Raw genomic sequence first — 17,640 nt, forward strand, 5'->3', positions numbered from 1 at the left:
GAGCCAAAGAGTTTTTGGAGGGCTAATTGCAGTGGGCAGGGAGGTGGCAAGGCCTACATCTGTAGGCATAGCCCCATAAGGGCACATTTCTCTGCCCCAGCCTTGAAGCTGCCCCCTGAGAAAGGCTGAGAACTTTCATATCCTGGGAACAGAGTGGGAGCAGGGGTGGCACCTCCTGGAGGAGCTGCTTGCTGAGCCGGGACCAAGGTAGGGGCCTGGCAACTCATGTCTGCAGCTGGGGGCAGGTGGCAGAGGAGTGGGGCAAATCCGGGGGACTCCCATGTACTCTTTCAGTACAGGCTCTGGGTTCTCTGGACCAGACAAACCCCTTTCACCCCTTCACTGTCCCAAAGCTTCTTAACTCAGGCCTGGCAATCAAGAAATTTCTACATCTGCTTCTAAAAGAACTCAGAATTCTTTAGATCACAATAGCCAAAAGGTGGAAACAATCCAGTTGTCCATCAACAAATGAATAGATAAAATGTGGTATAATCATACAATGAAATATTCTACTGTAAAAAGGAATGAAGTTCTGCTAAATGCTATAACATGGATGAATCTTGAAATCACTATGTTGGATGAAATAAGTCAGCCACAAAAGGACAAATATCATATGATTCCATTTATGTGAGGTATTCAGAATAGGCAAATTCATAGAGTCGAAAAGTAGGTTAGAAGTTACCAGGAGCCAGGGGGAGGAGGGAATGGGGAGTTACTGCTTAATGGGTACAGAGTTTGTGGTGATGAAAATGTTTTGGTAATGGATGGTGGTGAGGTAGTACAACATTGTGAGTGTAATTAATGCCACTGAATGCTTACAACTCGTTAAATTTTGTGTTACCACACAAAATAAAGAATCCTTTTCTAAAGAGCAATCTTTCTGCAGAGTCCACCACTCCCCACCAACATACAACCCTTCTCAACCTTTCCCTGCCCCTATGGAGAGGCAGCCAGAAAAGCTGCATTACTTGGGGAACAGTGGAAGCACCTGTTAGGAGTTAGGAGTCCGGGTCCTAGTCCCAGAACTGCTCTTCTGCTGGTCATTGATCTTCCCCCAATCACTTCCTTTCTCTGGCCCTCAGGTTCCCAGTCGGTCACATGAAGACAACATGGCTCACCAGGCCCTGCCCCACCACCAGCTCAGGCTCCCACCACCCATCCCTCCTCCAACTTCCTGGCCTTTTGTTCCTCAAATTTGCCAAGTTTTTCCTTGCCGGGGTCTTCATAAATGCCTTTCTTTGCAAGGATGGAAGACTCTTCCCCTCCCTCTTTTCCTAGCCAACTCCTATTCATCCTGGATGTTTCAGATGAAAGGTCACTTGCTTTGGGAGCCTTAGGCTGGGTACCCTTGTACTTCAGGGCATCACAACGATAACATAAATCTTTATAGAAGTATTTGGCTCCCAGGTTTCCTCCAGATATCATTAATCCCGTAGCTAAAACAGTGCCTGGTACAAATTAAACTCAAAATTATTGGATGATTGGATATGGCTAAAAGAAAAGGCATCTGCATGTGAAAGTGCCTTGTATCTGAAGGCGCTTTGTGAAGGACGGCTGGTCACACCCAGCCCTGGACGTTTGAAATTACTGGGGTCACGCGCTCCCCAACCACATGTGGTCGGAAGACACACTCCAGGCGCTGCCTGGGACCCGGAAGCCGGATCCCCCTGCGGCGCGGCTTGGCCTTCGGTCCCACGTGGCCGTGAGATCCGCAGCTGATTGGCCGCGGGCCGTCCCGCCCCCTGGCCCGGAGCCGAGACTTAGTCCCCAGCGGGCCTGGTCTGGCCGAGACCGCTGGACCATGGAGGCGTTGGCAGTGGCCGCGGCTCTGGGGTTCTTGCTTCTGGCTGGGGCGGGAGCCTCGGCCCGGGATGAGGCCCGGGAGGCGGCGGCCGTGCGGGCCCTCCTGGTCCGGCTGCTGGGGCCCGGGCCGGCGGCCAACTTCTCGGTGTCGGTGGAGCGCGCCCTGGCGGCCGAGTCGGGGTTGGACACCTACCGCCTGAGTGGCGGCGGCGCCGGGGCGCGGGTGCGCGTGGCCGGCTCCACGGGCGTGGCGGCCGCCGCGGGGCTGCACCGCTACTTGCGCGACTTCTGCGGCTGCCACGTGGCCTGGTCCGGCTCTCAGCTGCGCCTGCCGCAGCCGCTGCCCGCAGTGCCGCAGGAGCTGACCGAGGCTACGCCCAACAGGTACGGGGCGGGACACCCGTCGCGCCCTGCGGCCCCGGGGCCCGCGCTCGGCTGCAGCAGCCTCCCCCGCTTCCAGGCCTGGGGCGCCCGCCCCTTCGCTCAAGTCCCCGCCCCACTTTAGCCCTAGTCTGGTCGTACCGAAGCGAAGAAGACTGAGAAAGAAGCCCTGGCTTGCGAGTAGAACGACTTTGGCTTCATCCAATTCCTAGCTCTCCCTCTAACTAGTTGTGTCCTTGAGCAAGTCACTCAGCCCTTCGGAGCCTCGGTTGGCTCATCTGAAAAATGTTAACAGTGATATCCACTATGCAGTGTTGGTTGTGAGGATTTGCACGGTGATGGGGGTAGAATTTGTAGTGCTGGGGATGGTTAAATTTTACCCCTCCCCCCCCCCTCTCTTTGATGATACTCACTGCAGAACTACCCCACCCCTTCTCACTGGCCTCTGCTAGCTCTTGCCACACTGTATGGAGTTGATCTGTCCACACATCCATTGCCCCACAGACCATGGGAGGAGGGACTCCCTTTCCAGGACAGAGACCCATCTCTGCCATATAACATGTAACACAGTGCATGGCACATAATGGGGGCCCCGGAAGAGTTAGATGAAAGTGGAAGACACGCAAGTATCTGCAATTCTCCAGGGCCTTGGAGGAGTGCTGGGGGCAGGTGGGAAAGTGTCTCACAAGCTTGGGTGCCTGAGTCTCAGCTCCACCTCTGGAAGTAGTAGAGGGGCCATGTTTGGAACCCTAACCCCCTCGGCCAGATCCAGGGTGGAGGGCTTGTTCCGGGACCAGGCCTCTCTGCAGCTCTTCCAGGGCGCTGGACCCTCCGGGGTGGGGGGCATCCCTTCTACCCCCAAGGACTCACCGCAGCTCATGCCCCTGCCCGCAAGTACCGCTATTACCAGAATGTATGCACGCAAAGCTACTCCTTCGTGTGGTGGGACTGGGCCCGCTGGGAGCAGGAGATCGACTGGATGGCACTGCACGGCATCAACCTGGCACTGGCCTGGAGCGGCCAGGAGGCCATCTGGCAGCAGGTGCGTACCCATCCGGCCTCTCCACACTCTCCTGCTCACCGCACCTGGTGGCCCACAGCCTGCCAGCTGCAGGGGCCACCCTGTATGTCCCTGCCTGCCCAGCATCAGTGCGGCATCTGGCACACAGAATAAGGACTCAAGAAGTGTCTTTGGAGAGCATAATGGCTCAAGCCCTCTGGAAACTGAGGCTTCCATTCCTGGAGACTTACCATGCACTGAGCACCAGCATCTGGCTACAGTTTCTCTCCCACTCCCCACATCACCTGATCCTATCAGTAGCTCTTGATCTGCTCCATCTTGTCCTTCCTTATTCACTGCCTCAGGTCAGGCTCTTACCTCCTCTCTCTGGACCCCCACAATAGCCTCTGAACGGGGCTCCTGGCCCCCCCAACTTCTACCATGTGAACCTTGAGAATGCAAACCTGGCCGTGACCTCCCACTGTTAACCTCCCCCAGAAGTCCCCCATGGCCTTCAGGCTTTGCCCGGAGCTGGCCTGGCCACCTTTGTTACCTGGGCCCTGAAGTCCCTGTGCTCAAGCTCCCCACAGGGCTGTCCTCTCCCATCCGTCAGGCCAGCCTTGCTCCATGAAGCCTTCTAATACTCCCTCCCCAGCTTGGGGGAACACTGCTTTGTGCCCCACCACCTCACCTACCTGACAAAGGTGACACATTAGGGAATTGTTTCTCTCTCCAGGATGTAGGCTCCTTGCAGTCAGGAGTCAAATTTTGTTTGTCTTTGTAGCCCTAGTGCCCAGCACAGAGAAGAGATGAATGCATGTTTGTTGAATGAATGAACGAATGGATGGGTGAATTTTTATGTATGGGTTTCACCCCCTCCCCAGGTGTACCTGGCCTTGGGCCTGACCCAGTCAGAGATTGATGAGTACTTCGCTGGTCCTGCCTTCCTGGCCTGGGGGCGCATGGGCAACCTGCACAGCTGGGCTGGCCCCCTGCCCCGCTCCTGGCACCTCAAGCAGCTTTACCTGCAAGTAAGAAGATGGGGAAGGGAAAGGGCAGAAGAGATGCAGGGACAGTCCTCGGCCCAGGGAGGGTAGTATTTGGGCAGCCTCAGAGCTTGTAACTAGACGGTGGGTTAACTCTGTGTGCCCTGGGTGAGGAGGGTCCTCCCACCATGGGTGCCGTGGGGACAGCAGTGGTGGTGTCTTCAGCTCCCCTCTCCCCTCTTCACAGCATCGGATCCTGGACCGGATGCGTTCCTTCGGCATGATCCCAGTGTTGCCTGCATTTGCAGGGCATGTGCCCAAGGCCATCACCAGGTAAGGTGTCCCCTCAACCCCCTCCCACGTCAGAGAGGGAAGTTTTTCCCCTGCAAGACATGATTTAGAGAAAAACTTCAGCTCTGGAATTAAGCCTGGGTTTGATTCCTGGCTCTGCCACTGACTAGCCATGGACAGATTTCATGACTGTTCTGTACCTCAGCTTCCCTGTTTATAAAATGGGGATCCTTATCCTTTACTATGTTGCCAGAAGGGTTTGTAATTATATATTTTATATATTTCTGGCCTGACACAGACAGTTAGCAAATGGCAGCTCTTATTAGCTGTTGCAGGGGTGCACTGGGCTCCTCTTTCCCTCCTCCCCTCCTGCCTGAGACCTCCCCTCCTGCAGGAAGCCTTCCCAGCACCCCCAGCGTTGGGTGTCATGCTCCTTATGCCCACGAGAACCTGGTTCCACCACTCATCCCAGCGCTTGGCACACGCTGCTGCCTCACTTGCTGCTCCATTGCTCCCACACAGCCCCATCCCCCACTAGACTGCAGGAGCCTGCTTCCTTCATTCATTCATTTGGTGAACTTTGTGGTGCCGTCTGGGGCGACACTCGCCTCTGCTCTGGGCCCTGGGGAGGTAGCGGCTAAGGTGCACCAAATCCCTGCTCCTGATGGGAGACACATTGGCAGAGGGTTACAGTAGAGTGACAAGGGTGGACTAGGCGGGCCACCCTGGGCTTGTCCTGTCAGGCTCCTTTCTGCCTAGGGAAGAGGGTCAGAAAAGGCTCAGAGCAGAGGCGGTGTTGGGCCAGGTCTTGGAAAATGAGAGTTATTTCTTTGGGCCAGTGGGCGGGGGAGAGAGAGCGAAAGCTTTCTAGAGTAGGTGAAACTTAAAGGTCAACCAGGAGTAACTAGATGGAGAGCAGGGGGGGACAGAGGACACAGCGGGAGCCAAAGCATGAATGCACGAGCGACAGGATGTGTTCTGGAAACTGTACATCAGTCAGTGAGCCTGGCAAGAGGCTGATGGGCCAGGATGAGCCCCTTGACAGCCTCCAGTTAACATCCAGGCTCTCACACCCCACTAGGGTCTTCCCTCAGGTCAATGTCACCCAGATGGGCAGCTGGGGACACTTCAACTGCTCCTACTCCTGCTCCTTCCTCCTGGCTCCAGGGGACCCCATGTTCCCGGTCATCGGGAGCCTCTTCCTGCGGGAGCTGACCAAAGAGTTTGGCACGGACCACATCTATGGGGCTGACACTTTCAATGAGATGCAGCCCCCCTCCTCGGACCCTTCCTACCTTGCCGCAGCCACCGCTGCCGTCTACGAAGCCATGGTCACAGGTATACATGATCACAGTGCCCAGGGAGGGTGGGGAAGGGCAGCCCATGGGACCCTCCGGGAGAGAGGGGTGGCAGAGGTCAGCAGGGGTGGGAGGAGAGACTGGGAATACAAACAGCTCCCTGTGACACACAGCACTTGACAGTTGACAAAGCACTTGTCCCCTCACCTCATCTCACTTAATCACACTGTGTTTGCGAGTGTGAGCTCTGGAGACAGACCACCCAGACTCAACGCCTGGCGCTGCCCCTGCTGCCCCTGTACAATGGCTGCTAGCAGATAGAGTGCCTCCCAGCCAGAGTAAAGGCTCGTTGGGTGTTGGTGCTGACAGTGCTGTATTTGGTCTCTGCCTCGTTGCTGAGATAGGTAATGGAGGCCTGAAATTAGGGGATGTGTCCCAGGCCGGTCGTGTTGTTCCTGCTGCACAGTTGGAACTGGGAACCCAGCGCTGCTTCCTGCCGGGGTGGCAGAGGGAGGCTAGGTCAGGAATGGCTTGGAGGCCCCTGTGTCAGCCAGGCAGGCAGCGGCCTGGCCCAGGCTTCCCTGAGCAGTGCTGACCCAAGCGTGAGCCAGACCCGACCCGCAGTGCCAGCGCCGCCAGGGAGCCCTGGATATGCGAATTCTCGGCCCCACCCCAGGCCTCCTGAATCAGAATGTGTAGTGCTGGGGCCCAGGAATTGGTGTTTTAACCAGGACCACTGGGTAATTCTAATGCTCCATTAAGTTTGATAAACACTGTCCTGGAGCTCCCAGCTATGGGGAGGGGGTTGGAAAAGATATGTATGAGAGACTGTCCCACTGGAGGGTCAGGGGTGGGGGTATGACAGAGGGAAGGTCCTGGGGTAGAAAAAGCCATTTGCGGTCGCAGTTGATTTGTCTGGGGGGGGGCGGCCGGTTGCTGAACCCTCGGCTCTCGGCGTTGCTCGGAGGGTACCGGCGGCGGGGGCTCTTTCCCGGAGGCGAGGGCGAGGCGGGGGACTGGGCCCGGTCCCCGGCGGAGGCGTACAAGGTGTGGAGGGCGGCGAGAAGGGAAAGACAAGACACTCTTCCTCCAGTAGGGGTAGAACAAAAGGGGGGTTTATTCAGGGGGGTAAAGCCAAGAGCGTTTATTAGGGGTGAGCACAGGTTATATAGGCTGGCATAGAGGGCGGGGGTTGTTACAAGCCAATGCTGAGGGGATAAAGGCTAGGATTGGTTCTGAGAGGGTGCGGAGGTTAGGATTGGTTCTAAGAGGGCACGGAGGTAGTTTGAAAAGGGGCGGGAGTTGCTCTGGCAACGGTGTCTGGCAACAATGTATGCGCACTGGTGGTGATGGGAGTTGCACTGGCAACGGGGAGTGTCCGGGCAAGATAAGGGGGTGGGGAAAAGGCGGTTCCCTCCGGCAAGCCTCCCCTAACGGTGGTATTTTGGGTGAGGAAATGGGGCCTGCCTCCGGCCTCACTTTCCCAGGCCTGGGGGGCTGTGGAGGGCGCTGTCGCCCGTGCCCACCACCCTCCCCAGGGGCGGATCCGGTCCCCTGGCCCAGGCCCGCCAAGTTGAAGCACGTAATCAGTGTCCCGCATTTCCCCCTTCTTTTCAAATTAAAGGGAGAAGCTTACCGGAGAGGTCCGCCAAGGGATGAGGGAAGGGGACGGTTGGGGAGGGGAAAAAGGGGTAGACGGTGGCTCAGCAAGGCTGGAGCTCAGCGTTGGTGTGGCGCCCGGGCGCTCGACAAGGGCCTTGCTGGTAGCGGGCTGGGCGAAAGTTTAGAGAAGCTGGAGCTCGGGGTTGATACGAGGTTCAGGCGATTGAGAAGGGCCTCGCGGTTGACGGGTTGACCGGTGGCGGCGAGGTCGCTGAGGGTTGGTTGTCATCTTGGAGTAGGCAGCGTCAGAGGTGGCGAGTCGCTGGTACTGAACTTGCACGAACGAGGAAAAAATAGCATCCGTTTGTTTCCTTACAAGTTGGACGATTCTGCGGATAATGCAGGGCCCTAGGGTGAGAGCTAGAATGATCATTAGTAGGGGGCCAAGGAGAGGGAGGAGGTATGGGAGGAGGGGTGTAAAGATGTGGGACCAATAGTTGGTGGCTTCACGGTCTCTTCTACGTTGCTCCAGTCCCTCTCGGACCTTCTTTAGGCTGTCCTCGGCGAGACCTGTGGAATTGGCATAAACACAACACTCTTCTCCTAGGGCGGCGCAGAGGCCTCCTTCTTTGAGGAGGAGAAGGTCGAGACCTCGGCGGTTTTGGAGCACTACCTCAGAGAGGGAGTTAACAGAATTTTTAAGATGGGAAATAGCGTTTTGTAGGTGATGAATGTCCTCGTCAACAGCCGCCCGGAGGTGAGTTAGGGCGGAACCTTGACTGGCTAACGCAGCGATTCCGGTACCAGCGCCTGCAAGACCTAGGAGGGAGGCAATCGTGAGGGCGGTGATGGGCTCTCGCTTTTGCAGAAGGGCGGGATCTGCAGTTCTTTCTAGGCGGAGGAAGAAGTCTTCCTCGCTGTGGTATAGGACCCTAGGGATAAGGACAATTAGGAGGCAAGTTTCATTAGTTGTATTGAGGGTTTGCACGTTAAGGCAGGGGGTAAGTCCTGTAGAGGAGCAGAGCCATTGGGAGGAGTTGTGAGGAATAAGAAACTTGGCAGAGCTGCTGGGAGAGGAGTAGTTGGCACAAGCTGTGAGGCTGGGAGAGTTACTTGAGCGAGGACGGATGCACTTTCCTGTAAAGGAGACTGAATGAAAAGTTAGGGGGACGGCAGAGGTATTCCAATTGCATTCCAAGGGGCTGTTCTCTGTGTTTTCCGAAAAGGAGAGGTTGGAGGCAACTGGCTCATATAGGGGGGAAGAAGTGGAGAGGCAAAGCCAACAAGAGGAGGTAAGATAGGGGTGGGAGGAATTCACTGAGGTGAAGGCCGCTTGGATAAGGTCGAGGAGGGGAGAGGAGTAACGAGAGGGGGGTAAGAAAGGTTGGGGTGGTGGGGTTGGCGATGCGTTGTTTGCAGCTGAGGTGCGGCTGGTTGGAGCTGAGGTGCGGCTGGAGGGCTGTGGAAAAAGGGGGTTCACTCGGACTGCGGTCCAGGCCCAGGTGTACTGTTATCTGGTGCACCAGGTTGCGGAGACGACGGCGTTCTCGTCTCGTTAGACGCGTGGTTGCTGGTGGCGGGCCGGATTGCCCTTCCTGGGATCCAGATTGGTTGTGCTGCATCATCTGGGAAAACACAAGCAAACCCACGCCCCTGGGCGAGGAGTGGGGAGGGACCCTTCCAGGCATTATTCTCTGGGTCCTTCCAGTAAACCATTGGGGCCTGGGTGGGCCTATACGAGGGCCCCCAATGTTTATGTAGGGGCGAAAGCCCATCCTTATTGAATGTGAGTAGATTAAGGTGAATAAGGGCTGCTATAACAAGGTCCCCTGGAGTTGTCTGGGGGAGCATTGCCCTTTTTTTTTTCAATTTGTGTTTTTAAGCGGCAATGGACTGCTTCCACAATGGCTTGCCCCTGTGGATTATAGGGGATGCCGAAATGATGGGTGATGTTATATAACTGAAGAAAGGCCGCAAAGGAGGCACTGCGATAGGCAGGCCCATTGTCCGTTTTTAGGTCCCAGGGGACTCCCATGAAGAGAATTCCTTGTCTTAGGGCCTTGATACAGTGTTTGGCCGTTTCCCCGGCAAGGGGGACTGCATAACACATGGCCGAGAAGGTGTCAATTATTACATGCACATATTTGAGGCGCCCAAAGGACGGAACGTGAGTTACGTCCATTTGCCATCTAGAATTGGGTTTTAGGCCTCGTGGGTTGACTCCCTGAGGTTGCAGGGGGCCAAGCGGCGCAAAGGGCGCACAAGTTGCGCAATTGCGGACACGATGTTTACAGGTGTCTAGGGGGAGGCCACATAAATGATGCAATGACGTAGCCGAAAAGTGAAACCTGGAATGTAATAACTTGGCCTGGTTAACAGCATCTCCTGGAGGGGCTGCCGTGTGGGTTAGCATAGCTTGGGTATTCTGAGTTGAGACCGCTTGGTTTACTATACTGTTACCATTAGCTAAGGGCCCCGGAAGGCCTGAGTGACTACGAATGTGGCTAACGAACCAAGGATTTTGTTTATACTCTAAGATGTTTTTGAGGTCAGAAAGTGCTTTATTGATGGCCGAGTTCCCGGGGAAAAAGGTGGAAAATGCGAGGACTCGGCAGACCTGATACGTGTAGAGGCTGTCTGTGAAAATGTTTACTGGGTGGTTGCAGTGGGCGTTTAGCGCGTATGACACCGCCAAGATTTCCCCTACTTGGACTGAATGAAGGTTGACATAACTGAATAGGCGGGGTTTCGGGTGGTCCTGGGAATAAGAGAGGAAGGCGAAACGGGTTTTGGAGGCGTCAGTGAAGACGGTAGTGGCACCTGGGATGGGTGCAGAGGAGGGGAAAGGATGGAAGGGGCTGCGGAAGGGAAGCTTGGTGAGTCCCTGTAACAGCCGATGGCTAGGATAATGACAGCTGAATTTCCCCTGAAATCCTTTTAAGAGAATTTGCATGTCCAGGTTATTACGTATAAGCAGGCGGGTTTGGCCTGCGTCCAGGGGCCAAACAATTTTTTCCGGCGGCTCTCCGAATACATGAACAGCCAGGGTGACTAGATCTGAAGCTAGGCTGATCCAGAGCCGCACTGCGGGGCAAATTTTCCTAAGCCGGCTTTTAGCAGGGTGCACTCAAAGTAGAGGGCCTGGCACGGGAGTGGGGGTAGGGGCAGCGCTGTCCTAAGGGTTGCCTTGAGGTGTAGAAGGCAGCCAGGGGTTGTTAGTCGGCAGGGTGGGAGGAGCGGCGGCAGCTGCCGGTAGCGGCTCCGAGGGGGAGCTTGTCGAAGGGGGAGGCGGAAGTGGGAGGCCCCAAGCGTCGCAAGATGGCGGCGCAGTAGGCGTGGCTAAGACACAAGATGGTGGACCAGCCCCGCCCTGTGAAAGGGCGGGGTCCAAGGCACAAGATGGCGGACTAGCTCCGCCCTGTGAAAGGGCGGGGTCTAAGGCATAACATGGCGGACTAACTCCGCCCTATGAAAGGGCGGGGTCTAAGGCATAAGATGGCGGACTAGCTCCGCCCTGTGAAAGGGCGGGGTAAAGTGCATGCGGTTTCCGGCCCGGCTTAGGGCTGACGTCATCGCTAGAGCACTTCCTCCCCTCAGTAGAAGAAGAAGGAGGAAGTTCGCCATTTTGGAGCAGTCTGGGGGGGGGTTGCAAAGAGGTACACGGCGCCAAACAAAGAAAGAAACACACAAAGGACTACAGCAAAGTAATGGAGGGAAAGAGGGAGAGCGTTAGGAGGAATGGGGGTTATAGAAGAAAAGGACGAGAGGTAGACGGAAGAATGGGTAGTGGGGAAGGGAGGAGCGGCTCCGGAGCGGCGAGGGAGAGGCGGCCCCTGACGCGGAGCGGCGAGGGAGAGGCGGCTCCGGGAGCGGCGAGGGAGAGGCGGCCCTTACCTTGCAGGCGAGGAGAAGGGGAGCTGGAGAGGCGTCCGGGCGAGCGAGTGGCGTCACTGGACCGCTGCGTGGAGAGGACTTCCAAGTGCAGGTGCCCCACGTTGGGCGCCAGTTGCGGTCGCAGTTGATTTGTCTAGGGGGGGGGGCGGCCGGTTGCTGAACCCTCGGCTCTCGGCGTTGCTCGGAGGGTACCGGCGGCGGGGGCTCTTTCCCGGAGGCGAGGGCGAGGCGGGGGACTGGGCCCGGTCCCCGGCGGAGGCGTGCAAGGTGTGGAGGGCGGCGAGAAGGGAAAGACAAGACACTCTTCCTCCAGTAGGGGTAGAACAAAAGGGGGGTTTATTCAGGGGGGTAAAGCCAAGAGCGTTTATTAGGGGAGAGCACAGGTTATATAGGCTGGCATAGAGGGCGGGGGTTGTTACAAGCCAATGCTGAGGGGATAAAGGCTAGGATTGGTTCTGAGAGGGTGCGGAGGTTAGGATTGGTTCTAAGAGGGCACGGAGGTAGTTTGAAAAGGGGCGGGAGTTGCTCTGGCAACGGTGTCTGGCAACAATGTATGCGCACTGGTGGTGATGGGAGTTGCACTGGCAACGGGGAGTGTCCGGGCAAGATAAGGGGGTGGGGAAAAGGCGGTTCCCTCCGGCAAGCCTCCCCTAACGGTGGTATTTTGGGTGAGGAAATGGGGCCTGCCTCCGGCCTCACTTTCCCAGGCCTGGGGGGCTGTGGAGGGCGCTGTCGCCCGTGCCCACCACCCTCCCCAGGGGCGGATCCGGTCCCCTGGCCCAGGCCCGCCAAGTTGAAGCACGTAATCAGTGTCCCGCACCATTTAACTTCTCCAGACCTCTGTTTCCTCATCTGTGCAATGGGGAGAATGCCCCCCCGGCCCCCTCCCCTCTCATCACCTCTCTTCTCTGCCCCCCCCCACACACACAGTGGACCCCGACGCCGTGTGGCTGCTGCAGGGCTGGCTCTTCCAGCACCAGCCCCAGTTCTGGAGGCCTCCCCAGGTGGGGGCTGTGCTGGGGGCCGTGCCCCGGGGCCGCCTCTTGGTTCTGGACCTGTTTGCTGAGACCCATCCCGTGTATATCCACACGGCCTCCTTCCAGGGCCAGCCCTTCATCTGGTGCATGCTGCATAACTTTGGGGGCAACCATGGCCTGTTTGGGACCCTGGAGGCCGTGAACCAAGGCCCTACTGCTGCCCGCCTCTTCCCCAACTCCACCATGGTGGGCACAGGCCTGGCCCCTGAGGGCATTGGCCAGAACGAAGTTGTCTATGCCCTCATGGCTGAGCTGGGCTGGAGGAAGGACCCAGTGCCAGATCTGGCGGCCTGGGTGACCAGCTTTGCTGACCGGCGGTATGGGATCCCCCATAAGGACACAGAGGCAGCATGGAGGCTCCTGCTCAGGAGTGTCTACAACTGCTCCAGCGAGACCTGCAGTGGACACAATCGCAGCCCACTGGTCAAGCGGCCGTCCCTGCAGATGGATACCACGGTCTGGTACAACCGATCAGATGTGTTTGAGGCCTGGCGGTTGCTGCTGTCAGCTGCTCCTACCCTGGCCACCAGCCCAGCCTTCCGCTATGACCTGCTGGACATCACCCGTCAGGCGGCCCAAGAGCTGGTCAGCTTGTACTATGGGGAGGTGAAGGCTGCCTACCTGAAGAAGGAACTGATTGCCCTGCTGAGGGCTGGGGGCATCCTGGCCTACGAGCTGCTGCCCGCCCTGGACGAGGTACTGGCAAGTGACCGCCGCTTCCTGCTGGGCAGTTGGCTGGAGCAGGCCAGGGCAGCAGCGGTCAGTGAGGCTGAGGCCCATTTCTATGAGCAGAACAGTCGCTACCAGCTAACCCTGTGGGGACCAGTGGGCAACATCCTAGACTATGCCAACAAGCAGCTGGCAGGACTGGTGTCTGACTATTACACTCCCCGCTGGCAGCTCTTCGTGAAGGCGTTGGTCGAGAGCCTGGTCCAGGGCATCCCCTTCCAGCAGCACAAGTTTGACACAGATGTCTTCCAGCTGGAGCAGGCCTTCATCCTCAGCACACGGAGGTATCCCAGCCAGCCGCATGGTGACACCGTGGACCTGGCCAAACAGCTCTTCCTCAAATATTACCCCCAGTGGGTGGCTGGCACCTTGTGAAAGACCACCCACCACTGGGCTGTGTTCTCCCAAGACTCCAGGCCAGGGCAGGTTCCCAGGCACCTGGAGCTGGACAAGCATCACAGAAGGTCCCCAGGTGTGGGAGAAGGAACCCAGGGCCTGCTGGTGGGATCGGGTTTGGGGGAATTTGGAGGGAGATGCTGCCCTCCACCACCATCATCCCAGAATTTGGGATCAAAGTACTGTTTCACTCAATCAATAAACTGATGAATCAACCTAGGCCTGTCTGTCAGAATGAGATGGTCACTTCCACCAGGCCTGGGAGGACTGAGGGTGACAGCGGGCACCCTGGTGTGGGGCCAGTCCTCCCCGCCCCCTTGCCTCTGCTTCTTCAGCTTTAATACTCTCCCCTGACCTCCGGACTGACAGGTCCCTCCTAAAGCATGTACTTTCACACCCTCGGTGACAAACTTTGGAAACTAGGGGAAGATGTGCCCAGGGTGCTGCTCCGTGCCCAGATGGGAGCCCACACCTCCTCCAGAGCTGATGCCCCTCCTTCCTCCTGACCAGCCACTAAGGCAGGTTGCCTCATCCCTGTCTTGACCCACAGGAGGGTGAGGAGAGCGGGCCAGGGACCCAGGGGCGGGCTCAGCCTTGAGACTGCGCTGCAGACACAACAAGGTTAGGGCGGGCGGGGGGCGGGGCCAAGCAGGTGAGAATGAGCTCAATGCAATCGGCGGGCGGCTCCCACTCTTCTGCCATGGACCGCACTGTGGTCCTCATCACTGGCTGCTCCTCCGGCATCGGCCTGCACCTGGCCCTACGTCTGGCGTGCGACCCGTCCCGGAGCTTCAAAGGTATATGAGAGTCAGAGAAAGGGAAGGAAGCAGCCTTGCGTCGGAGCGGGACCCAGGTGGGGGTAAGCAGGAATTGAGATCCTCGACCTCTCCCCAAACCTCCAGTGTACGCCACGCTGAGAGACCTGAGAGCCCAAGGCCCGTTGTGGGAGGCTGCCCGGGCCCGGGGGTGCCCTCCCGGCTCCCTGGAGACGTTGCAGCTGGACGTGAGGGACTCGGAATCTGTGGCCGCTGCCCGGGAAAGCGTGACCGAGGGCCGCGTGGACGTGCTGGGTGAGCCTCCCAGCCACAGAAACTGCCCCTCCCCGCCCCGGGGTCCAAACTAGGATGTCCCGAGGCCCACGGAACCCGAGGAGACAGGCCCCCAGCGGCCGGCGGTGTGTGAGGAGGGCGGGCTCGGGCCCCTGTCCCCACAGTGTGTAACGCGGGCAGAGGCCTGTTCGGGCCGCTGGAGGCGCACGTGGCGGGCGCCGTGGGCTCCGTGCTGGACGTGAACGTGGCCGGGACGGTGCGGACGCTGCAAGCCTTCCTGCCGGACATGAAGCGGCGGCGCTCGGGACGCGTGTTGGTGACCGGAAGCATGGGTGGTTTGATGGGTGAGTGGCCGGGGGCGGGGCCAGAGGCGCGAAGGAGTTGGGGCGCGTGGGAGAGGCGAGGGGTGCGCGGGCCAATTTCCCCCGCCCCACGCTCCTTAAGCACCTCGTCTCTCCTCACAGGGCTGCCCTTCAGCGCTGTTTACTGCGCCAGCAAGTTCGCACTCGAAGGTTTATGCGAGAGTCTGGCTGTTCTACTGCCGCCTTTCGGGGTCCAGTGAGTCACAACCGCCCCCACCCTTCCCAACTTTAGGAACTCCCGCACCCCCTCTTGTTGGAGCCGCTCCCAGCTCCCCTCTGCTCCGGCTCACATTTGTTATGTGCCAGGCCCTGTGCTGGGCACTTGGCGTGGGTCGGCTCACAGCACGTGCGGAGCAGCTGGTGAGGGGGCGGTATTGTTACTGCAAAGCCCGGGCCCAGAGAGGTTACGTGACTGGCCCAAGACCACACAGCTGTAAAAGTGGCCCAGCCAGCTTCGAGTTCTGACGCCAAAGTCTCTTGCACATCGTCGAAGGAGGTGGGAGCGGTTTCCGGGCAGTAAGCTGCCTCTCAAATGCTCTGGCTAGGCTAAGCGCCGCGCCGCCCGCGCGCAGTCCTCCGCGGGTCCTCCCTCCCCAGCTCCGCGGCTCAGGGCTCGGGGTTCGGGGCCTGGCTCGCGTCGCGCCCCCGCCCACCCGCCGCTCTCGCGCCCGTAGCGTGAGCCTCATCGAGTGCGGCCCGGTGCGCACCGCCTTCCAGGAGAAGCTGGAGGGCGGTCCGGGAGGAGCGCTGGAAAGCGCGGACGCGAAGACCCGCGACCTCTTCTCCCGCTACCAGCGCCACTGCGAGCGGGTCTTCCGCGAGGCGGCGCAGGACCCCGAGGAGGTGGCGGAGGTGGGCGCCAGGCGGGGCTCGGGGAGCGGGGCTCCGGGAGAGGGGCGGGACGCCCTTCCCCCCGCCCTGCCCCGGCCAGCGCGCGTCTTCCCGCCGCCGCAGGTCTTCCTCACCGCGCTGCGCGCCCGGCGGCCGGCCCTGCGCTACTTCAGCACCGAGAGCTTTCTGCCCCTGGCACAGCTGCGCCTCGCGGACCCCAGCGGCTGCAGCTTCGTCGCCGCCATGCGTCGCGCTGTGTTCGCGGACGAGATCGCGGAGGGCTCTGATGGCGCCGGGACCGAGGCCGGCGGACTAGGGGACCCTGAGCTCGGCGCTCCTCCCGCCGCCCCTCAATAAAGTATGAGCCTACCGGCGTCTCCCGCGCCTTCCTTTGCGCCCCCGGAATTGGGGTGGGGGTCCCGGCTTCACTGCAGTTGCGCGACCGGTACTGGTCTTGGGGCTTTCGACGGTGCACGCAGCTGGTGGGTGAAGGGGACCGATCAGGTTAGACCCGGTTACACCTATGCGAACACCGAAGCCCCGAAAGAGGAAAGAGCTAACAGCCCAGGGTCAACGCAGCAAGTCCGCGGCGGGGCCAGGACGTCAGCAGACCCTGGATACCCAAGCGCGTCTACAGCAATAAGAGCCGGACCTAGGCGAGGAGGGGCGGTCAGGTTGTCACTTGGGTCCCCATTAGCCGTGGGACCCCAGGCAAGCTCCTTTTCTGACTCTGTTTTGTTTTGTTTGGTTTACGTGTAAAACGGGTATAATAGAACCTACTCCAAAGGTTATAATAAGGATTGAGATAATGCCCAAATGTGCTGGTAGAGCAGTCTTAATAGCTAGCAACAGCTATTACTATTAGTATTACTATTGTTGTTAAAGTCTCATGCAGAAGCCAGATGCATAAAGAAGGAACAGAACTAAATGAATCAAAAAGAGACACCCCCACCCCCACCATCCCCTAGCTCTAGGCAAGAGATCCCACCAGTTCTGAAACTACCTCTGATTGAGGGGCTCAGCTGCAGCTCCAGGCCTGGCTGATCTGCCCAGCAGTCTGCCCTCTCTCCTGGACCCAGCGGAGGGGGCTGGAGTGGCAGAAACCATTGAAGTGGGTCTGCAGCGTTGTGGAGCCCATCAGAAGGGACCAAATACGGGCTGGGTGGGAACAGGAGAAGGGAGTGCCCCAGGAGGGGATGGGACTGAGGTAGTGAACAGGCTGGGGGGTTGTGGTTGGAGGGGAGGGAGGAGGGGGGTGGTCACTTGGGGTGGACAGGAGCCTGACCCCAGTGAGCCTGGGAAGTAGGAAGAGAAGAATAGATGAGGGTTCTTGACACTTTGAGTGGGATGTTGGGCAAAGGAGATGCTGCATCCTGACCTGCCCCTACCTCCAGATAACAATCTTCCCTGGGCCTGTGGATTGCCTGCTGCCTCTACTCTTGGGGGAAGGTGAAGAAAGGGGTCTCACAGTCATCCCCATCCATCCCTGCCCTGCCCGCCTTACTCTGCTAGCCCAGATTGATCTGCTTTCTCTCCTGCATCCAGGAAGGCCTTGGGAAGGGGAGAGAGCCAAGATGGCATGAGCCTTTGAGGCATGGGACCCGCTGTCAGGGCTGGGCTCCTCCTCCAGAGGCTGTTCCTTAGGACCTCAGCCTGAGATCCACAAAGTCACCCCTGGAGGAGGGAGTGGGGTGATAAGAGAGGCAAAGTGTGACCCCCCCCCTCTCTCTTCCATACATTCATATCCTTAATAATGTCATGCAGTCCCATGACTTTGAATACTGTTTACAGGCATACCTTGGAAATATGGATAAAATACTACCATAAACATGGTTCAGTTCCAGACCACCACAATAAAACGAGTCACAAATTCTTTGGTTTCCAGTGCATATAAAAGCTATGTTTACGCTATACTGTAGTGCTTAAAGTGTGTAATAGCGTTATGTCTAAAAGAAATGTACATACCGTAATTAAAATGTGA

The 17,640-nt window shown here is 58.3% G+C and overlaps 2 protein-coding genes across 2 annotated transcripts; both read left to right on the forward strand.

Annotated features, from left to right (window-relative positions):
• Positions 1-1,730: 1,730 nt before the first annotated feature.
• Positions 1,731-13,636, forward strand: NAGLU (N-acetyl-alpha-glucosaminidase). The gene is made up of 6 exons (XM_037808228.1): positions 1,731-2,187; positions 3,079-3,226; positions 4,069-4,215; positions 4,418-4,503; positions 5,543-5,799; positions 12,186-13,636. The coding sequence occupies exons 1-6, from the start codon at positions 1,802-1,804 to the stop codon at positions 13,394-13,396; spliced, it is 2,235 nt and encodes a 744-aa protein (XP_037664156.1). The 5' UTR covers positions 1,731-1,801; the 3' UTR covers positions 13,397-13,636.
• A 139-nt stretch (positions 13,637-13,775) lies between these two features.
• HSD17B1 (hydroxysteroid 17-beta dehydrogenase 1) lies at positions 13,776-16,028 on the forward strand. The gene is made up of 6 exons (XM_037808231.1): positions 13,776-14,214; positions 14,320-14,487; positions 14,631-14,810; positions 14,931-15,024; positions 15,503-15,680; positions 15,783-16,028. The coding sequence occupies exons 1-6, from the start codon at positions 14,076-14,078 to the stop codon at positions 16,014-16,016; spliced, it is 993 nt and encodes a 330-aa protein (XP_037664159.1). The 5' UTR covers positions 13,776-14,075; the 3' UTR covers positions 16,017-16,028.
• The last annotated feature ends 1,612 nt before the right edge of the window (positions 16,029-17,640 follow it).

This window comes from Choloepus didactylus, chromosome 18 (genome assembly GCF_015220235.1).
Source record: "Choloepus didactylus isolate mChoDid1 chromosome 18, mChoDid1.pri, whole genome shotgun sequence".
NCBI lineage: Eukaryota > Metazoa > Chordata > Mammalia > Pilosa > Megalonychidae > Choloepus > Choloepus didactylus.

Coding starts and splice junctions, on each gene's coding strand:
- NAGLU (XM_037808228.1), top strand. CDS start 1,802: ATGGAGGCGTTGGCAGTGGCCGCGGCTCTGGGGTTCTTGCTTCTGGCT. Junction 3,227..4,068: donor AGGAGGCCATCTGGCAGCAG/GTGCGTACCCAT, acceptor CCCCCTCCCCAG/GTGTACCTGGCCTTGGGCCT. Junction 4,216..4,417: donor TCAAGCAGCTTTACCTGCAA/GTAAGAAGATGG, acceptor CCCTCTTCACAG/CATCGGATCCTGGACCGGAT.
- HSD17B1 (XM_037808231.1), top strand. CDS start 14,076: ATGAGCTCAATGCAATCGGCGGGCGGCTCCCACTCTTCTGCCATGGAC. Junction 14,488..14,630: donor GGGCCGCGTGGACGTGCTGG/GTGAGCCTCCCA, acceptor CTGTCCCCACAG/TGTGTAACGCGGGCAGAGGC. Junction 14,811..14,930: donor AAGCATGGGTGGTTTGATGG/GTGAGTGGCCGG, acceptor CTCTCCTCACAG/GGCTGCCCTTCAGCGCTGTT.